Source organism: Monodelphis domestica, chromosome 7, assembly GCF_027887165.1.
Source record: "Monodelphis domestica isolate mMonDom1 chromosome 7, mMonDom1.pri, whole genome shotgun sequence".
In the NCBI taxonomy this organism is placed as follows: Eukaryota; Metazoa; Chordata; class Mammalia; order Didelphimorphia; family Didelphidae; genus Monodelphis; species Monodelphis domestica.
The window spans coordinates 290,482,052-290,501,082 of NC_077233.1; the positions used below are offsets into that span (position 1 = coordinate 290,482,052).

The following is a 19,031-nucleotide window of genomic DNA, read 5'->3' on the forward strand; positions in this document are numbered from 1 at the left end:
TCTGCGGTTTCTCAGGCTCGCTTGTGAACCCCCAAAGAAGCTGCCCAGGAGGACTCCGCCTCGCCGAGCGGCGCTGGGCCGTGACCGGCTTGCTTGTCCCCCGGAGCAGAAGCCCCCCCTCCGCCCTGGCCTTTGGGGGTCCAACTGAACCCCGACTTTGGCCAAGAGGCCGAACTTCTGGAGTAGAGTGCCTGAGGACGGCGCAGAGCTTCTGTCCGTCAGGACGTTCCCCAGCGCTGCGAGCGCCTCGGGGTGCTCCAGAGCCGCCAGCTGCCTGGCCGAGGGGCCTGGACCGAACACCGGCCGCCACCTCGGGGCTGGAGCCGCCTCGCCGCGTCCCGGGGCTCGGCTCCTTCTCTGACGGGGCGCCGTCGGCCCCTCCTCACTGAGCCGTCTCCATGACGCCCCCCCCGGCTCTGCTTCGTCGGGCTCGTGGAGGAGGCGCTGCTTTCCCCGGGCTCTCTGGGTCTCGCCGCGCCGTCTCACACAGGAAAGCAGCGCGTGCAGGATCAGGGCCCACCAGCACGTTTTCGTGCCGGCCACCCGCTGTGCGCCTCGGCCAGGGGAGCGCAGGGGGGGAAGAGCTCCTGCTTCGTCCGAGCCAAAGCCTGACTGCCAGAACTCCCGGGTCACCCCCGACACAGACCCCCCTCGTTCTTCCCATCTCCCTTCTTGGGCTCGGCTGGCGGCGGGGGCGGGCCCCGGGCTGGGCGGAGCAGACGTGGGCGCTCGGGCTCCTTTCACGGTGCTGCGGCGCGGCGCGGGCCCGGAGCCGCGTTCTGTCGGCCTCCCTTTCCCCTCACATCACATGAGTCCCAAGGAAATGGCCGCCTAGTCCGTTGTCCTTGTCAGGAAAGCACCCCGGGGGGCAGCCGGGCGGCTCGGGGGCCCGAGAGCCAGGCCCAGAGGCGGGAGGCCCCAGACCCCCACGGCCTGGCCCGGCCACCGGAGCCAGGGCACCGTGTTGGCTCTAAGACGGAAGGGCAGGCTAAAAGGAAAGCGAACCCCAAGGGGGGAACTTCACCGTTGGGCAGGGCTTAAACGATGGGGCAAACCCTGAATCGCGTCCTGTCGGGGAACCCGGGCTGGCGACTAAGCACGGAGCCGGCCGCTCTCCGGCGGCGCAAACACGGGGCGTGCCTGGCGGTCCGTCACTGGGGGGGGGCGCGTTGGGTACAAATGGACACTCCTGAAGCGCTACATTCTGTGTGTGTGTGTGTGTGTGTGTGCAGAAAACACCGGAGCAACGTGGGGCCCAGCAAGCCCATCTCGCAGCCCCGCAGGAACATCGTGGGATGCCGGATCCAGCACGGCTGGAAGGAAGGCGGCGGGCCTGTGACGCAGTGGAAAGGGACCGTCCTGGACCAGGTGCCTGTCAACCCGTCCCTCTACCTGATCAAGTACGACGGCTTCGACTGCGTCTACGGGCTGGAGCTGCACAAAGACGAGCGCGTCTCCGCCCTGGAAGTCCTTCCCGACAGAGTCGGTAAGTCTGGGGGGGGCTGCGGGCCTCTGTTGTGTGAGCCCCCCGCGGGCCTAGCCCGAGCCCCCTGCCCGCATCTCCTCAGGGAACTGAGCCCCCTTCACCAGCGCCTCAAGGCCTGGCTCTCCATCCACTGAGCTACCCAGCTGCTGCCCTTTTCCCTTAGTTAGAATTATTTGAAGTACTCTTTTATACTTGGGGCTTAACAGCATTCAGATTTGTGGTCGAATGTTTAAAATTGAACCAAAGAAACATTGCCTTTTCAGCCTCTCAATAAGTAGACTCCAGTAACTTTCAGTAACGTGCCTTACGAAATATCACTGTTTTTCAGCATCATCTCGAATCAGTGATGCCCATTTGGCAGATACGATGATCGGAAAAGCGGTGGAACATATGTTTGAGACCGAGGACGGCTCAAAGGACGAGTGGAGGGGAATGGTTTTAGCTAGAGCTCCAATAATGAACACGTGGTTTTATATTACCTACGAGAAAGACCCCGTCTTGTACATGTACCAGCTTTTAGACGACTATAAAGAAGGGGACCTCCGTATCATGCCAGATTCTAGTAAGTATGGGGGGGGCCTTGGTTTTCTTGATGGAGGTGAAAGAAAAAGAGTAAGAAACGGTGAAAACAAAATCATCGATTTGAGTGTTGGATAGGCTTTGAAAGCTTTAAAGACTTCCCACACCTTCCTGCATGAAAAACTAAGAGCATCCTTCAAAACCATTATCGAAATGCAGTGTGGTCGTTGTTGATTACGCGTGTCACTTTCAGTTTTTGTAATATACCAGTTATCAGCTAAAAGGGTTATGCTTGAACTTTGATGATACGATACCAACATTGTCTTCTGCATTTAACTTGAGTTTTCATGCTTTTGAATGTTGTCTTTTTTTAAGCTATTCTCAATGCGCATTTCCTTTTGGCTTTACTTCAAAACCTATTACATTTCTGTACTAGTTGGTTCAGCCATTTTCCATTTGTCAGAAACATACTTCGTTATCACAAATAACGCTTCCATGAATACTTCTGTTTGAGTTGTTGTTACTTTTGTCCTTCGGGGATGATGGGATCTCTGAATTGTTTTGGACAGCTTAAAAACTTTGAGATTTGATTTTTATATGGATTTAGCAGACACATTTTCTAATTTTGTGTGTTGTGTGTGAATACAGACTTTATTTTTTATCAAAAACTTCCTTCAGGATATAAGAAACCCAGTAACGAGCCTTTTTTAAAAGGAATGTGCATAATTCCAAATAACTTTATTTTTTTAACTTCTTATTTAATTAGTCAATTTAGAATATTTTTCCTTGGTTACAAGAATGATGTTTCCTTCTCCTCCCCCCAACTCCTTCCTGTCGCACATACACAATTCCTCTGATCTATTGATCAAGATCTATTTCCATATTATTAGCCTTTGCAATAGAGGGATCATTTAGAGTCCCCATCGATCCATGTGATCAAGCAGCCCTACATGTCCTGATCTTGATGTCCTTGGCAGGCAGTTCTCCTAGCAGTAATGCATGCTCTGACATCCAGGGCTTTTAGATCTATCTGCTTGGTGACCTCGCAGACATCTGCATTTCATGTGCATGTTAAAGCCAGCACAGGGTTAGTTAGTGTAGGAAACTGCCACCTCCCTACTCAAAGAACCCTTCAAATTAGCCCTCGTCCTTTGACCCTTGAGCCGGGAAGAATATGTTACGTGATTTCATTCTCAGTCAGCTTTTCTGAACAGCAACTTTTCCTTTTCTCCTGTTTAGAATATCAGAATCTCACTCAAGGAGTGGGTCCCCCAGCTTTGTCGGGAAAGAGGCTAAGGATTGTTTTCTTTTTAAGCCTTCAGAGCCAACAGTAGAGCATAGACGGCACTGGCTAACAATGTATCGATCAAATAAAATTCATCCCTAACAACACAGGTAATGATAAATGACCAGCCTTTGGCCAAACAAACCATGGCACGGCCACCAGAAAAGAAATAGAATTCTGTATTTAGACGTTTACCAGTATTCTAAGGAACTAATGTTTTAAAGTAACATTTAAACTTTGGGGGTTAAATCCTCCTGTTGGCATCTTTTTAATATGAATTTTCTTTTTTATTTATATATTCTTCCCTAGAAAATACTCAGAGAAAAATCTCTCAATTTTTGTTATATATACTGCTTCTTTCATTTTAATATCTATGTGACCCTAAGCAAGTCATTGATTTCCCTCATTTCTGGAGAAAGGGTTGGACTAGATGCCCTCTGGGAGTCAAGCTCTTTTGGAAAAAATAACAACAAAACCATAATTCCAGAATTGTTTAATTATTTTCATTATCAGTTTGACAGCAAAAGTCAGTATTCAGTGAGACATACTACAGCGTTCTGCCTCTTATTTCCCAGTTCTCTGTAATTTAAGAATTTTTTCCCCTCTTTTTAAAAATTTAATTTTTTCCACCTACCTCCCGCTTTCCTCACTGGTTTAGGGGGAAAAAAAAGAAGAAAAAATCCTGGTTAAAAATTAACTTAGTCCTAAAACATTCCTACATTTTCCTCGTCCAAATGTTTTCCATTACCACTCTGTCTGTAGGTAGGTATCATTCTTTAATATTGCTTCTCTGAAATCATAATTGATCATTACACTGAACAGCATTTTTAAGTCTTGGAAAATTGTTCATTTTTACAATGGTGACATTATAATATCAGTTCATATTCTTCCCAGTTTTCTCTTCAATGATGTCTTCATTTCTTAATATTTGCATTTTATTATTTTTTAAATAAAAATTATTTTATTTTATCTTATAAATCATAATTTTTGTAACTATATCCCCATTGATGGATATCACTTTAGTTTCCAGCTCCTTGGTAGAACAGAAAGCCATTATAACTATTTTTGTCCATACAGAACTGTTTTCTTCTTTATCTCTTTGAAGCATAGTGATAACTATGCATTAATTTTACACACAGTTTAGTATCTTCTTGAACTTTGTTCCAAATTGCTTTTCCAGAATGACTGGCCCAGTTTGCATCTCTGCCAGCAGAGTTTCAATATGCCAGTTTTTCTCAAAGTCCCTCCAACATTTGTCTTTTTCCTTTTTTGTCATATTTTCCAATTTGATAGATATGGGGGAAAAAAGGCTTTAGAGTTCTTTTAATTTGCATTTCTCTAATTATTAGTGATTTGGAGTATTTTAATATCTGTAAACTTTCATTTGAATGGCTTTTTTTGTATCCTTTTATCATTTCTTAATTGTAGAGAACTTTTCCTTTTTTAAAAAGGTGTGGACTATTAGAAGTACAGCTATATTTGTATGTCATATCTATCTATGGGAAATCATGCTAATTTAAGTAATCATTCCCTTAAGTAATTCAAAACTTGTTTCTAAAAAATAGAAAGGCAGAAAAATGAACTTCATAGGAATTTTATAACATTGGAGGATATATGACATCTATATAAAAACATTCCTTGATTTGAAGTCATGGCATCTGAATTTAAATCCTAAGATTTTTTTTCCCCCCAATACCCCACTATATGAGCATAAGCATATTACCTTTTGACTAGATGATGTCTAAGGTACTTCTGAACTCTAAATCTTTTGATCCTATCATAGTAATTTCTAAAGTTTTGAGTCTCTTTAAGAGTTAGGTGTTACAGTGATTACATTTTGAAAAATTAAATCATTCCTAGCTCTGTGACCCTGGGCAAGTCACTTAACCTCAGTTGCCTAGGTCTTGCCACTCATCTCTTAGAATTGATATTATGGCAGAAGGCATGAGTTTTTTGGTTTGTTTTTTTTTGTTTTAAAGGAAGGAAAGAAGAAAAAGTTAAATCATTTATGAACTTTGAGGATGAAATGGAACTGACTGAACTTATGATTAGATTCAGGAGTGACCTAGTTTCCAATAATATAAATTATATGGGTATGCTAATATAAGCATCTGCTGTTGAGTTCCCTTTGAATTTGTTTTACTTGAATACTTTTTTCTCTGGATTTTGTGGCTTTTTAAGAAATGGTAATCATTGTAAGATCCTTTCATCTCCGGGTATTTTCATTATTTTCTTTATATCTCCATTTAAAATTTTTTAATTATTACAATCTATTCAGCCATGTCTTCTATTCATTTTATTTGTGATATTTCCATTTATTTTGTTATAGCAAAGCTTCCATGAATATTTTCATGTAAACACAGTTTTTGCCCTCTCAATAAATAATGAGATCTCTAGGGCAATGAGCATGAACAACTCGATGTATATTTCCATCTTGTTTTCTTTAAAAAAAAATTCACAGCTGCTCTAGAAATGTAATATTAGGCCTATTTCTCCATGTTCCTATCAGCATTGAATTTTTGATCACATTAACGCATCTGGTAATTAGTTAACATATATAACCAGGACCCTATTTTGCTAGATTGGTCCTTAGGCAGCAGTACACTTTATTGCCAAGACCAGACTCTTTCCAAAACAAGTCTTTCCGGATTGGTCATATCCAGTGGAACTTTTGTTCCAATACCACAACCCCTTAGAGATCCAGGATTACCTCCATTAGTATGAGGAATGTTAAGGTAAGACTTATACAGAATATTTATACTCTCTAAGTAAGCCACTGTTGTCCCACCAGAAACTACCTTTGGATTATGTGTATAGTCAGGCTTAGATTTGCTACTGACCTCATAGGAGTGTGAAGGCTCTCCAGATACCTGTCTTATTAACTTATTGAAGGTTCTCTTCAGCTCCTCAACTTCTTATTTATTTTGGTTCGCTTTATCTGATTCTGAGAGGGGAATATTAAAGTCTGCCACTTTTATTATCTATTTCCCTCCATTTTTCCTTTAAAAATCTCCGGGTTATAACATTTGTTGCATACAGATCCAGTATTGATAATGCTTTGTTATCTGCAGAAACCTCCCCCACATGAACATATAATGGCGTTAACTTTGTTCATCCCTTTCAATTATATCCATTTTCATGCCAATTCTGTCAGATATAACTACTACCCCCTGCCTCCTCTGGATTAGCTGAAGCCTAATATATCGCCTCTGTTCCATAATAGTATTATTCTGTTCCAACCCCTCACCTTCACTCTTTGCCTCTTTATTTTCATCATGTTTCTTGTAGACAATACATTGTTGGATCTTGGTTTTTGATCCTTTTTGTTATCTACTTTCTTACTGTGTGTGAATTCATCCTATTACACTCAATATTATACTTTTTAGTTGTGCGTTTCCATCTGTAATGCTACTTCTCCTTGTCTACCTCTTCCTTTCTGTTGTATCCTAAAATAACAAATTTTAACAGAAACAGACAATTCACCAAAAATATTTTGAAGCATCAAACTCTGTCTAACTGTATCTATATAGGTCCTTTTTTTTTTTATTATTCATAACTTCTTAGTATCAATTCTAAAAAGAGCTTGCAAGAACTAGGCAGTTAGCAATTGGAGTTAAGTGACTTGCCCAGAGTCATACAGCTAGGAAGTGCCTGGGTTTAGATTTGAACCCAAGTCCTCACAACTCCATCCCTATCTGTGTCCATTCTTTCCAGTACAATTTCAATATTCCAAGAAACATACTAGTTCTCAAGGGGATTAGTGGAATTAGTATTCTCATTTTTTCCCAGTAACACTTTCCAATCCTTCTCTGAATCCTCTCAGCAGCTTTTTCCTCTTTTTTTTTTTCTCACTCTTTTCAAGATATATGACTCAATTCAGATTCTGGTGGCAGTTAGCCACGAGGTTAACCATTAGTTCATTCTTTCTCCTTAATCTCCTCTGACTTGTTCTTTTATTCCACCTCAACTAACTGGGACAGTCATACCCTTGAATTTCATGAGCATTCACAGTTGTTAAACTTCTGCGATGAAGAATTCTAAAATGCCTTTATCTGAACATAACTTATTCCATTTCTTTCCTAGTCACCATTCCTCCTAAACTTATTCCTTGTTCTCACTGTGGCTCTAGCCCCCCACCCCTCATTATTCATCTAGGCCCTCATGCTTGTCACCACCCTTGTTCTGGCTTCATTTGGCTTTTCCCCTCTTTCCAGTATTGACCCTATAGTTGTTAGAACAATTTTACACTATTCTTTATTAAATTATCCACTCCCCTGTCCCCACTTTTCCTCATCATGCCCTGACAAATCCCTGAATTGCTTTCATTACCTGCATCCTCCGTCCTTAGATGCTGTTGAATGTTGAGAATCATGAAACCATGGCCACTGCTTCCTTCGACTCCTCCTTGATTAATTTACTTTTGTGTTTCTTAAAGATGCTGTTTCAGATTTTCTTTTTTCATGTCTTTTACAGCATTCTCTTCCCTGTCTCCATAATCATCAGGGAAACTTCGTTTGTTGCCTTTCTTTTTTAAAGGCTTTTCAAAAGCTTTGATCTCCCTGTTTCTCCCATTCTCAGAACATTCCCCCAAAAAACTCCTACTTGACCCTACCCTGCCTTTTAAAAGATTATTCCATATATTTATTCCCTTTTTTACTAAAAATCATAGAAAACAAAAGCCTACAATTATTGCCTCCATTTTCTTGACTTTGGACCTCATCTCTCAACTGAATCTTCTGTCTTCAAAGTTACCAGTGATCAAATCTGATGGTGCTTTCAAAATATACATCTTTATCATTTGGTTATCTTATTTTCTTCTGTATACTTTTTCTCCTTTGGATTCAAAGACACTACTCTTTATTTTTCTACCTTTTTCTTCCTGTCTGGCCAATCCTTCTCAGTCTTCTTTGCCAGATCATCAACCATTATCGTAATCTTAGCCTTAGGTATATCCCAAGACCCAGGTATACAGTGCTAGTTTCTTTCCTGTGGTCTAATTCTTTTGCACTGTTAGTTTCAATGTTGAATCTGTCTAAAAGAACTAATTTTGTTTTTCCCCAAAACAGATTACTCTTTTGTGTTTACCTTTTCTGTCATGGTCTCTTTTACCAGGTTCACAATCTCTGTCATCCTTAGCTCTTTATTCTCCCACATCCCACATATCTATTAGATGGCAAATCTTATTGAAACATCTCTTGCATTGTTACTATTTTCTCCTCCATTGTCATCACTTTAGGTCTAACACTCATCACATCCAATCAGAACTGCTTTAATCATATTTGGTGTCTGCCTCAAGCCTCTTTTCCACTGCAGAAATCCATTCTTCTTATAATTGAATTGATTTTTCTGTTGTACTATGTAACTATGTTATTACCCTATTCAATGGACTATCTTTGTTCTTTACTACCTCTAGGATCTACTATTAACTCTTCTCACTGTCTGATACAGAGCCCTTCAAACCTGGCTCTAACCTGTTTCCAGCCCATAACATGTGTGTGTGTGTGTGTGTGTGTGTGTGTGTGTGTGTGTGTGTGTGCATATATTTGTTTGTTTGTTTATTTATTTATTACTCTTCTTCATACATTGTGTTTTCCAGCCAAACTGACCTTCTTACTCTTCTTGTCAATCCTTGGAATATACTCCCTCCTTAGCTCTACTGCCTCAAATCTCTAATTTCTTTCAGTCAATAAATAAATTTTTATTAAATACCTACTATATGCCAGGCACTGGACTTAGCACTGAGAATAGTGTCTAAAAATAATTCCTGCCCCAGGAAGCTCTCGGTCTAGTGGGGGAGACAACAAACAAATATTAGACAAATTATGTAAAGAATAAATAGCAAGTCATTAACAGAGTAACGGCAATAGGATTAAGAGAGACTAGGGAAGAGCTTCCTATAGAAGCTCTCTAGGGGTTTTACTTGTGATATAGAGGAAGCCAGGAAAGGCAGTAGGCAGACTAGAGTAGCAGTGCTCCAGCCAAGGAAAATGAGGAACGCCAAGAGATGGAATCCCTTTTTCAAGGAAGAGTGACGAGGCAATTGTCACTGGGTCTGAGTATGTGACAGTGAGTAAGAGTTAAGAAGACTGGAAAGGTAGGAAGAGCTAGGATAGAATGGATTTTTAAAGACCAAGCAGAGGATTTTGTATTTCAAAGCCTAACCCAAATACCAGCTCCTATTCAAAGCCTGCTTGATTCTTGCCAACCTTGCGCTCTCTTAAATTCCTTGTATTTATTTTGTATGTCCTTCAAAAATATATAGAGTGTGTATATATTGTGGAAAGGAAACAAGACTGACAGTAACTGGAAGTGGCAGTTGGGTCTTGTGACTAGCACTTCCTTCCTGCCGGGTTTTACTTCCTTCCTGCCGGGTTTTACTTCCTTCCTGGTATTGGAGGAGGGAGGAGCTGATTCAGCCCAGTCTGGAGTGGAGTACCTCTACTTTGTTCAGCCCGAATACACAGGCTTCTGAAGGTTAGAATTGTTCTTGTTTGCTTTCTGTCTACTGCTAAGATTCTGAATTAGACAAAGCGAGGACTGATATAGAGTAGACAGGAGTGGGAGAAACCCGCCACCAGCCTATGCGGCCTGGCCTCATCTCTGTAGCTGAGGAAAAACTCCAATCCCAACTGGTTATTAAACTTCATATTATTTGAATTCTCAGTCAGATAAGTGGACTATCTTTTCTGGGCATAGAGGGAGCTGAACATCAGTTCAGTCATTCAACAACAAACAGTCGTAATCAGACCCCTGCTGTTTCCTCTCGGCAGGGGGCATCTCTCTCCTTTGCCTCACCAAGCAATATTCCCCCTCTCCCCTCAACTCCTCCATACCCTGCTACAAACCTCCCTTTATCTCCCATTTTTCAATCCCCCCATCCTTTCCCAATAAATATTACAATACGTGTATATACACACACACACACATATATATATTTGTGTGCACATTGTCTACTCCTATATAACAGAAATTTCTTCAAAGATCATCTCATTTTTGTGTTTGTATTCCATGTGTCTAACATAGAATTAGTATTTGTTCCTGAATTCATTGAAAAAAATTTCTGATAAGGAAAAAAATTTAATCCATATATTCACATAGCTATTAATTTATATATATATTCATATAGGACAGCAGATTTTACTGGATTGGCAAGATGACCAACAAATTAAACTGTATATACTATAATTCAAAAGGAGTTATTTTATTTTGAAATAATAATGTTTTCTAGAATGTTGCTTTGAAAATGCATGACAGCATGGTTTAATGAAAAAGGCACTTAGCTGGGGGCCACTGTCTAGGTTCTAGTCTTTACACTGACTCTAAATAGCTATTCATCTTGGCTATAACACTTCGTCTTTAATAGGCTCCCCTATAAAAATGAATGAAGCCAAATTTTCAGCTACATAATAAATGGCAGTTGAATAAGTCAATGAATACTTACATTGTGCCTGTCGGTGTGATAGTATAGAAAAAAGCTGTAAATGGATCTTGTAGATAAGCATGATAATTAGTTTAAGTAGCTTATTAGCAATATGTTTTCTTCTGTTGTATATGGCGGGTTTTTTACCTTTATCCTATCGATAAACTCCTGACCACATTACTGTGTCTTTTACACATAACATATCATAACGAAGTTCCTTTTCAGATTTGAGTTATACTAAACAGTACCTGTGCTGTTTTCCAACTCTGAAATTCACATTCTGTGAAAATACATTTCCACTCTATGAGATTGCCTTTCTATAGAGAAGTAGAAAATGAAAGAAACACTGTTAACTTTCAAAGAAAAATAAGGTGACCTGCATCTACTGTCTCATTTCTCCCTACTTCCTTTCTTTTACCAAATTCTTTTTTTTACATGTGGTTTCATTGGTTTGCTTAGCATCCAGATGTTTTGCGAGGAGTGAGGACAATCGTTGACAGAATCTCATAGGGCTGTTTTCATTTTACTTCACGATGCAAATAGTATATAATTGTTTTAAGAACCTGAATTCTTAAGACTGTCCTCGGAACTTCCATTTCAATGAGGAGAAATAACACCCGTAGTCATTAGTTTGAAAAGTTACAGTGATGGAACCCCAGTCCCTCTCAGTGGCCAAGTTCATTGGACCATGAGTGGAAGGGTGGTGGAGGAGACCTGGGAGATCTAAATGGCAGTAGGGCACTGATGAGACGGCCAGGGGCTGCTGTGTCTCTTAGGGGGTCTCTTAGGATGTTCGGGGCTGCTACAACAAGCACCCATCAGAAGTCACTCCTCCTCAGGGAGGCGGCTGCAGTCAGGAAGTGTTCTGACTGTGGTCGCTGGTCTCAGCAGCGTGGGAGCTAATGAATCCACCAGGGGAGTAAAGTGGCAGTTTCTTTCTAAAGGGATCTTCTTTAGTTCTACTGTTTCCCTTTGTTATCTAATCATATTTTTGTATTTCCTTGCATTGGGGCATTTTTCACGTAAACACTGAAAATCTATGACCTTGTGAGTTGTACAAAGACTCCTCACTGTTGTTGTTGTTTGTTTCCGTACCACTCTAGATGATTCACCTCCAGCTGAACGGGAACCAGGAGAAGTGGTAGACAGCCTGGTCGGCAAACAAGTGGAATATGCCAAAGAAGATGGCTCCAAAAGGACTGGCATGGTCATCCATCAAGTAGAAGCCAAACCCTCTGTCTATTTCATCAAGTTTGATGACGATTTCCATATTTATGTCTACGATTTGGTGAAAACATCCTAGATGTCATCGTGAACTTGGCCAAATCTGTGGAACTATCCAATGTAAAATTTGTAGACACAAAGACTTGACTGCTTTCCAGTTTAATGAAAGCTTACATGTCCCTGCGAACCCACAATCTCTGCCAGCAAAACTGTTTTGTTCAGAATAGTACAGATTTATGTGAACATGACACGTTGTGCGTCGGGAGCGTCTCCCCTTGTAAGAAGTCCATCTCTTTGGCAGGAGGGGAGCTAAAGAAAAGAACAGCTACCAATTCAGGCTGTGGAAAAAGTTAATCTAGTATCCTATTCAATAACCTAAAAACATAATAGATCGTAACCATTTCTTCCCCTTCGATCTTGTACTCACATGCAAGTGTAGTTTGATATTTTTTATATTGCCTTCTGTAATATTAAATATGATTTTTTGGCGATTGGCAGTCCTTGTTGTGAGGGTTGGGGCAAGCTCAAAGAGAGGTCTAGAGATTCTCCCATTTCATAGGAACGCCTGGCCGAAGCAGGATCAGACTGTTTACTGTGTTTCTACTTCTTATTTAAAGTTAACTTTTGTCAAAACGAGACGCACGTGGGAATGCTCCGCGCGTGCATTTTAGAAACTCAGTGGTCATGCGCTGCAAGGGTTTGTTGATGCACCTTTCACTCTGGAGGCTAGTCGGCCAGGGGAACAGTGGCAGGTGGAGCGCCCACGTTGCTGGGCGTAGCGACAGGCCGGTGCGTGTCCGAGGGCCGGCTGACCCGGCCTCCTGGTGCTGCACCGCGCGGCCACGTGCGATCCTTGAGGACGCGTCTGGCCCCTTCTTTGACGTTGACATTGGCAGCCTGAATTTGGTAGTGCTCAGAAGGCGAAGAACACACCTGCTGTTGCCAGAAGTTCCTGGAACAACTCAGTTCTTTTTTGTTAGCCATCCAGGTTTAGAGAGAGAAGCATGTTCTGCCTTCTTACAGGTTCTCTGGGATTCCCTTTATTTTGATTACTCTTCTTGTTATTTTTATTACTGTTCTAATTATGGTCCAAGAAGGCATTTATTCACATTTCCTTTCTGGCTTCTGTCCCCCCAAGGAGTGTCCCAACAAATAGCCTGCAGCTTCCCTCTGGTGTAGCCTTCTGTGGTGGTGTGTGTCCTCGCTTCGGGTCTGCGAGTGGGAAGTCCATTCCGTGGGCACGAGGACGCGGCCGCCAGTCTCGGCGCCCAGAGCCGCAGCCGACTCCTCCCCCGATGCTCCCCATCGGAAAGGCGGTCGGCTTGGCCCACGGAGAGCCGGTGTTTGGGGGGGCGCCCAGGCTTCCCCGCTTGCCCCCCGCTTGGCCTTAAGGCTCGTGTGGTCCCGCCCCCGGGCAGCCCCAAGCCCCGAGTCCTCCGTGTTCCCGTGTCCCTGACGGTGAGCAGATTTGCGGCGCTTCTCGCCCTGCAGACCTGTCGAGCGTTTTCTATTGACTCTTGCGAGTCCTGCATGTAAATCTCAAAGCTGAGCCTGGCTCCGTGAGCCCACGCTGGCGCTGGTGGCGCAAGAGCGAGTGCGCGTGTCCCGTGTCCACACCCAGGGAACCCCGCGGCCCGAGCTGGGGGCCGTCCATCGGAGACAAAGCGGCCGCTGTGGAGTGGCCTGCCCGGAGGCTTTCCTGCAAGCCGCTTTACTGTCCACAGCGTCCGCCATCTCGGGAGGACCAGCCAGACCAAATGAGGGTTCGGTTTTAAACAATCGTCCCGCTTGTCGCTTTGGGGGTTCGGGTGGGGCCGTCTCCCCCTTTGGTAGCTGACACCACTTGATGGAGGCTGGAAGCCATCCCGCTCCTGCCCAGCTGCTCTGGGCCTCGTTTCAGGCTCATGTTTCAGATCTGCATGCAGTGCTTGCGTTACCCCGGTAACCAACATGTTGGTTCCTTGTTCTAGGAGTGCAGCATCCCTTTCCAAGACGATCATGGGGCTTGTGTCCGCACAGGCCGCGGATCTGTGTATAAACTACCGGCCTTTCTCATGTACCTGCTGTAGTATTGTTGTATTGTGTGTGTGATATCAGGCTGCCATGTACAACTCCAGAATCAAATGCAGACCATCCTTTTTTGCATGCTTAGACGTAGAATGTTCAGCGTAACAGACAAAGTTGCATGTTAAAATGTTTAGGTTTTTTGTTTTCTTTTTTTAATTCTGTTTTTCGTTTTGTGTGAATTTGCTTCCTGTGCTGTTTGAATGGTTGTTAGTAGGATCAAAGCACTGGTGAGGCGAGCATAGTGCCAACGAAGGTGATTTCCAGTTGTATGTGTCCTACAGCATTTGAAGGGACCACGCGTTGTCGGACGTACACACGCAGGAGTCACGGTGACACCGACACAGCCTACTTCAGCCTTTCTTTTGTGTGCCAAACCCTACCGTGCACTGGAGAGTCGCTTTTGTTTCTGATAAAGCCATGGATGTGCTGGCAAAGCCACTTGGCTGCCATGGGCGGCAGCGCCCCCAGGCCTTCCTGAGGTCCTCTTCCTTAGCAAGGAGGGTTCTCCTAAGGCACAACCATGTCAGTGACTTCAGGGAAAACAATTATGATTCAAGCAGTTTTGTGGTTCCTTGGAAATGCTGTGCTTTTTGTACTTTACATCAGTAGTGCGGTTCGGATCGTTCTAGGTATGTGTATAGTTCAGAGGTCTTCGTGTTCACATTTAAAATTAGGTCAATGACTTCATCTTTGGAGCTTGGTTTCATTTTTTGATTTCATTTTATTTTGAACAATGTAGACAGTTCCCTGTTCTCTGCATTTAGAAGTATAAACACTTTAAATCTGTTACTTAATTCTGTAAGTAATTTTTATAATTATGATGTAACTCTATCCTTAAAACATTTAAAATAAACCCTTTATGTGCAACTTATGACTGTAAATTTTGTTCTCATGAGCAAAATGTGACATTAAAACTGTGAAGATAGTTTCTTCAATTATTGTAATTAAAGTACAACTTGGTTTTAATATGGAACAACTTATCATCGTATCATATTTTGGAAATGATTGCTTATTTAAAGCAAGTAGTCACCAAGCACGTATGAATGTCAATTTTCCAAAATGTAAGCATAGAAAGGAATTGGTTTTTGATCTGGAAGCATAAATTTCAATCTGTAAAAAATCTCTTCCATTCTGTCCCTCCCCATTAAAAAAAATAAACTACCGTCACATCTGAGTGAACCTATCAACATGAACCTAAAAACGAGTATTCACCTTTTAAAAACAAATACAACTAGGACGTTATGCGCCACGGTACTTTAATGATATAGATTTTGACATCCATACCTGCTTTAAACCAATATTTAGAATATTCTTCATCTTCAATATTTTTACTCACTCACATTCTGACCCACAATATTAGAAGGGCACATCCTTCAGGACTTCTGAAATGCTGAATAAGTGCAAACACAAGAGGACTCCTCAGTGCAAGTAATTGCAACCCTGTCCATGTAAGTCTACAGTTAAGTTTTGCATTTCAGGCATTAACTTAGATGTAGTCAACAGGATCGAGTTGGCTTTATGTGCCTTCTGCAGCTAAATCCCTTGTGTCCAAAGGTCAGCTTTTATCATGGTCAGAGCAGCTCATAGTTGTGGTTTTTATTTACTTTTTTGCATAAGAAATTATCCGTTTTATGTTAGGAGAATCTTAATGTGACGTATCTGTGGAAAGAGCACAGAGTTTAGGCACCTGATTTCCTGATCCCCGCTGCTAGCCTTGAGCCTTCCTTGTTATGAGTTAGTTTCTCCGAGTCTCCGTTTCCTTAACTATAAGATGAGAACTTCATCTTCTTCCCTGCTCTGAAATTCAGTGATCAGTGAGATACTTGGAAAGGATTTTACGTGCAAGAAGGCACAGGAAACTGGACAGATCTTTGGGGGTTTTCCTTTTTCCATTTTCTTTTCCATCAAAAAGGTTTGTTTTTTTAAATCGTAGCTTACCCAGAACTCGGTCATATTCAAAATGATAAATAGGAATTGAAGGCTGATCGAGATCTAGAACAAGAGTTCTTCACCTGGGGTCTTAGAAATCAAAAAATATTTTGATAACTGTATTTCAATATAATTCATTTCCTTCGTGAACCTATTTTTTAAATTTTATTCATTTAAAAACATTCTCAGAGGAGGGATTATAGGTTTTACTGGGCTGCCCGAGGGATTCCCGCAAGACAAAAATGTCAAAAACACCTGATCATGAAGCTCTTGAAAGGCTAAAAACAAGTCGGGCTGAATCTAATGAGATGAAATTGGTGATAAACAAATGTCTTCTACTAGACTTTTTGAAAATCGCCTTCACTTAGGTGACAAAGAAAGCTTCATTCGGTGGCAGTGTGGAGAGAAAACTGAGCCTTTAAGTGCATTAGAAGGCACGAACCAACCATTTTATTCAGCAGTCAACATGCTCTCCTGGCATCTTCAGGTGTGTTCACTTACTCATGGTTTAGTCGTGTGTTTTCTGAAGAACTAGAATATGAAGATCAAGCTGGTGTTGGTGATCCACGAGCAGTGGCAGGAGTCATTCTTGTCTTGGCATCCCCCCAAGTGACTTACACCGTGCCTCGCACATACTAGATGCTTGGGGCTTGCCGAGTGTTGATAGGGACAACTGGGGCCATGGGAAGGGTGTGGGTGAGGCGCCATGTTGTTGGAAGGTATCCTGTAGGAGAGGGAATGGCTCCAGGGACCAGACCACCAGCAGCAGTTGTTGAACGCTAAAAGATGACTTTGACTATGTAAAGAAAAATGTGCTGAAACGGTCATAAAAAATGGTTCTAGTCTCTGGCTGTGGTTTCTATCGTAGACGGGCGTCGGGTCCCTCCCTCGCCAGCCATGATAGAATTCCTGAAGAAGTATAAATGGCCGTAGAAAAGCAGGGATTCTCAGAGTTCAGCTGTCTGGTTTGTTCTTGTTTCTCCCATGTAGGAGGACATCTGAAACAAGATACTGGGCTTACGTCTTAGCTTCCACGTCCAGTTTCCTTCGAAATGTCTGGTTTTTTCTTTAGGGGAAAAATATGTCGGACAAATGAAAAGAAAATGAAAGAAAAAGAGCCATTTCAAGAATAAATATTAAGAAAGAACCCTGACTCAAGAAGGCCGAGTAGTTGTAGATTCTTCAGGATCTGCTGGCCCATTAAAAGACTATATTACTACCTTTGCTTCATGTTTGTGACTTGGCCTCTGGTTATTTCCAAGCTGAGCGTGCTTGTTAATCCGTGATAACCATCCTTGCCTTTCAAGGTTTTTAGCTTCTCGGGGAGTCATCAACAACTCGGGAAGGACTACAATCCAGTACTTCATTTTTGGCAGCTTTCGCATTTGAATGGCTCTGATCTTTCCCCCTCTTATTTGCTAACTGACAGGTTTCCTAGATCATGTAAGTACTTGCCCACAATAATATTTTTTGACGGATAGAATTATTTGAACTGGATTTGTCATCTGTGGTAAGTAAGAGGGAAGAATTAAGGAGAAAAACTTTAAACCTGTCTATTCAGAAATGATAGGGATACTGCACGCTGTCTTTACATTGTTCTTAAGTTGTATTTCTAGGCGGAAGCTCTTAAAATATCTGTAAGAAGCTTGATCCAAAATGGAAAGAAATCAAAGGTTAAAATTTAAAAAATGATCAATTCACTCCCGCTCACAGCAACAACAGGGAGAAACATCAACGCAAATACCCGAAAGACCACACAAAACGTTTCAGAACCAATTGGTTCTCCTTGTATGCTGATCAAGTTTTATAATATTGTAGCCTCTGAACCCGTTAAAATACTTGCAACAGCAAAGGAGGCAAAAGAAACTACTCGCTCTTAAAACCCGCCCTCAAGTGACTGAGACAGAAAGAAATGAGGAGTTGTCGATGTGAAGAAAACTACATGAGCTAATAAAGCATTGAAGAACTTTTTAAAAATTAAATGAAAATAAGTGATCCATTAGAAGTGAAAAAAGAACACTAAAGTCCCCCCTTCCTGAGTCATCATTTTACTTGTGATTTGTTATTCATTTGCTAATCGCTGTTTCATTTTCACTCCTTCAATCTAAGTTCTATGTTATCAAAGAAATTCTTTTGGCTTGTAAAATAAGGAAAGGACGACTCTACGGATGCTGATGTGAAGAGCTGACATCTTAAAAGTCCTACCTGTCATTTCACTGGAGTCCGTGTTGTGTAGTGGGTAGAAAACAGACCAGACTGAGGAAGCCGGGCACTCAATTTGAGAAGTTATAAAATGCTTTAAATCCCAACCAGGAAACGATAAGCGTGTGTTCATTAAGCATCTCCTCTGTGTTGGGTGCTGTGTTATGGGTGAGGGCTCCCCTGCCCCTAGGAGCTGGCGGTCTAATTTAAGGAGACTACATGTCAGATATACACAATCTGGTCTTCCTGCCTCATGCCTCCCCCATTCTAATTTATTTTCCACAGTTGCCAAAGTGGCTTTCCTGATGTGCCAGTTTATGTCTCCCCACCCTCCCTACCCTCTCTGTGAGCTTCCTGTGACCCCTGAAATGAATACAGACTCCTGCAAGTCCTTCTCTCTTCTGTCTCCTTTCACACCTTCCCTCAATGCCCCCATGCCTCCTAGCTGCCCACGTAATGTTCCTCTCGCACACAATACACTCTCTTCCATCTTCCTGCTCCATCTCTGCTGCCAGTCACCATGTCTGATCATTCCTCTCTTCCACCTCCAAGATGGCGCCACCTTCGTGCAGGCGTAGGTGCTGCCCCAGTTTGGTTTTGCTCTGTGTGTGCCCATCCAGACTTTCACATGTACACGTTGCCTCCCCGTTAGAGTAGGAGCTCCTTGGTTCCTTTTTCCTCAGGGTTGAGCAGCGTTGCCTGCTACGCAATAACTACTGGATCCAATTTTGGTAAAGGCTGACCAGGAAACTAAGGGTTGTTGAAGCTAGAGATGGAGAGAGGACCTTCCAAGAGTGGGAATGTTGGCCTTTGTGATAGTAAAGATCTTGGAACTCACGACGATTTCCCTTCCAACACGACATCACCGTTTGTAGGCACCTGGAACATGATGCCTGGAG

At 42.5% G+C, this 19,031-nt stretch overlaps 1 protein-coding gene across 8 annotated transcripts in view; it reads left to right on the forward strand.

Annotated features, from left to right (window-relative positions):
* The window catches only part of SPIN1 (spindlin 1), a 109,643-nt gene extending 94,669 nt beyond the window's left edge, over positions 1 to 14,974 (forward strand). For all 8 annotated transcript variants that reach the window (XM_056804512.1, XM_007497818.3, XM_056804510.1 and 5 more), the window contains 3 exons: positions 1,233 to 1,486; positions 1,815 to 2,048; positions 11,814 to 14,974. In XM_056804512.1, coding sequence (XP_056660490.1) covers positions 1,233 to 1,486; positions 1,815 to 2,048; positions 11,814 to 12,013 — 688 coding nt within the window. In that variant the 3' untranslated portion in view covers positions 12,014 to 14,974. The remainder of the gene's footprint in view (positions 1 to 1,232; positions 1,487 to 1,814; positions 2,049 to 11,813) is intronic.
* The last annotated feature ends 4,057 nt before the right edge of the window (positions 14,975 to 19,031 follow it).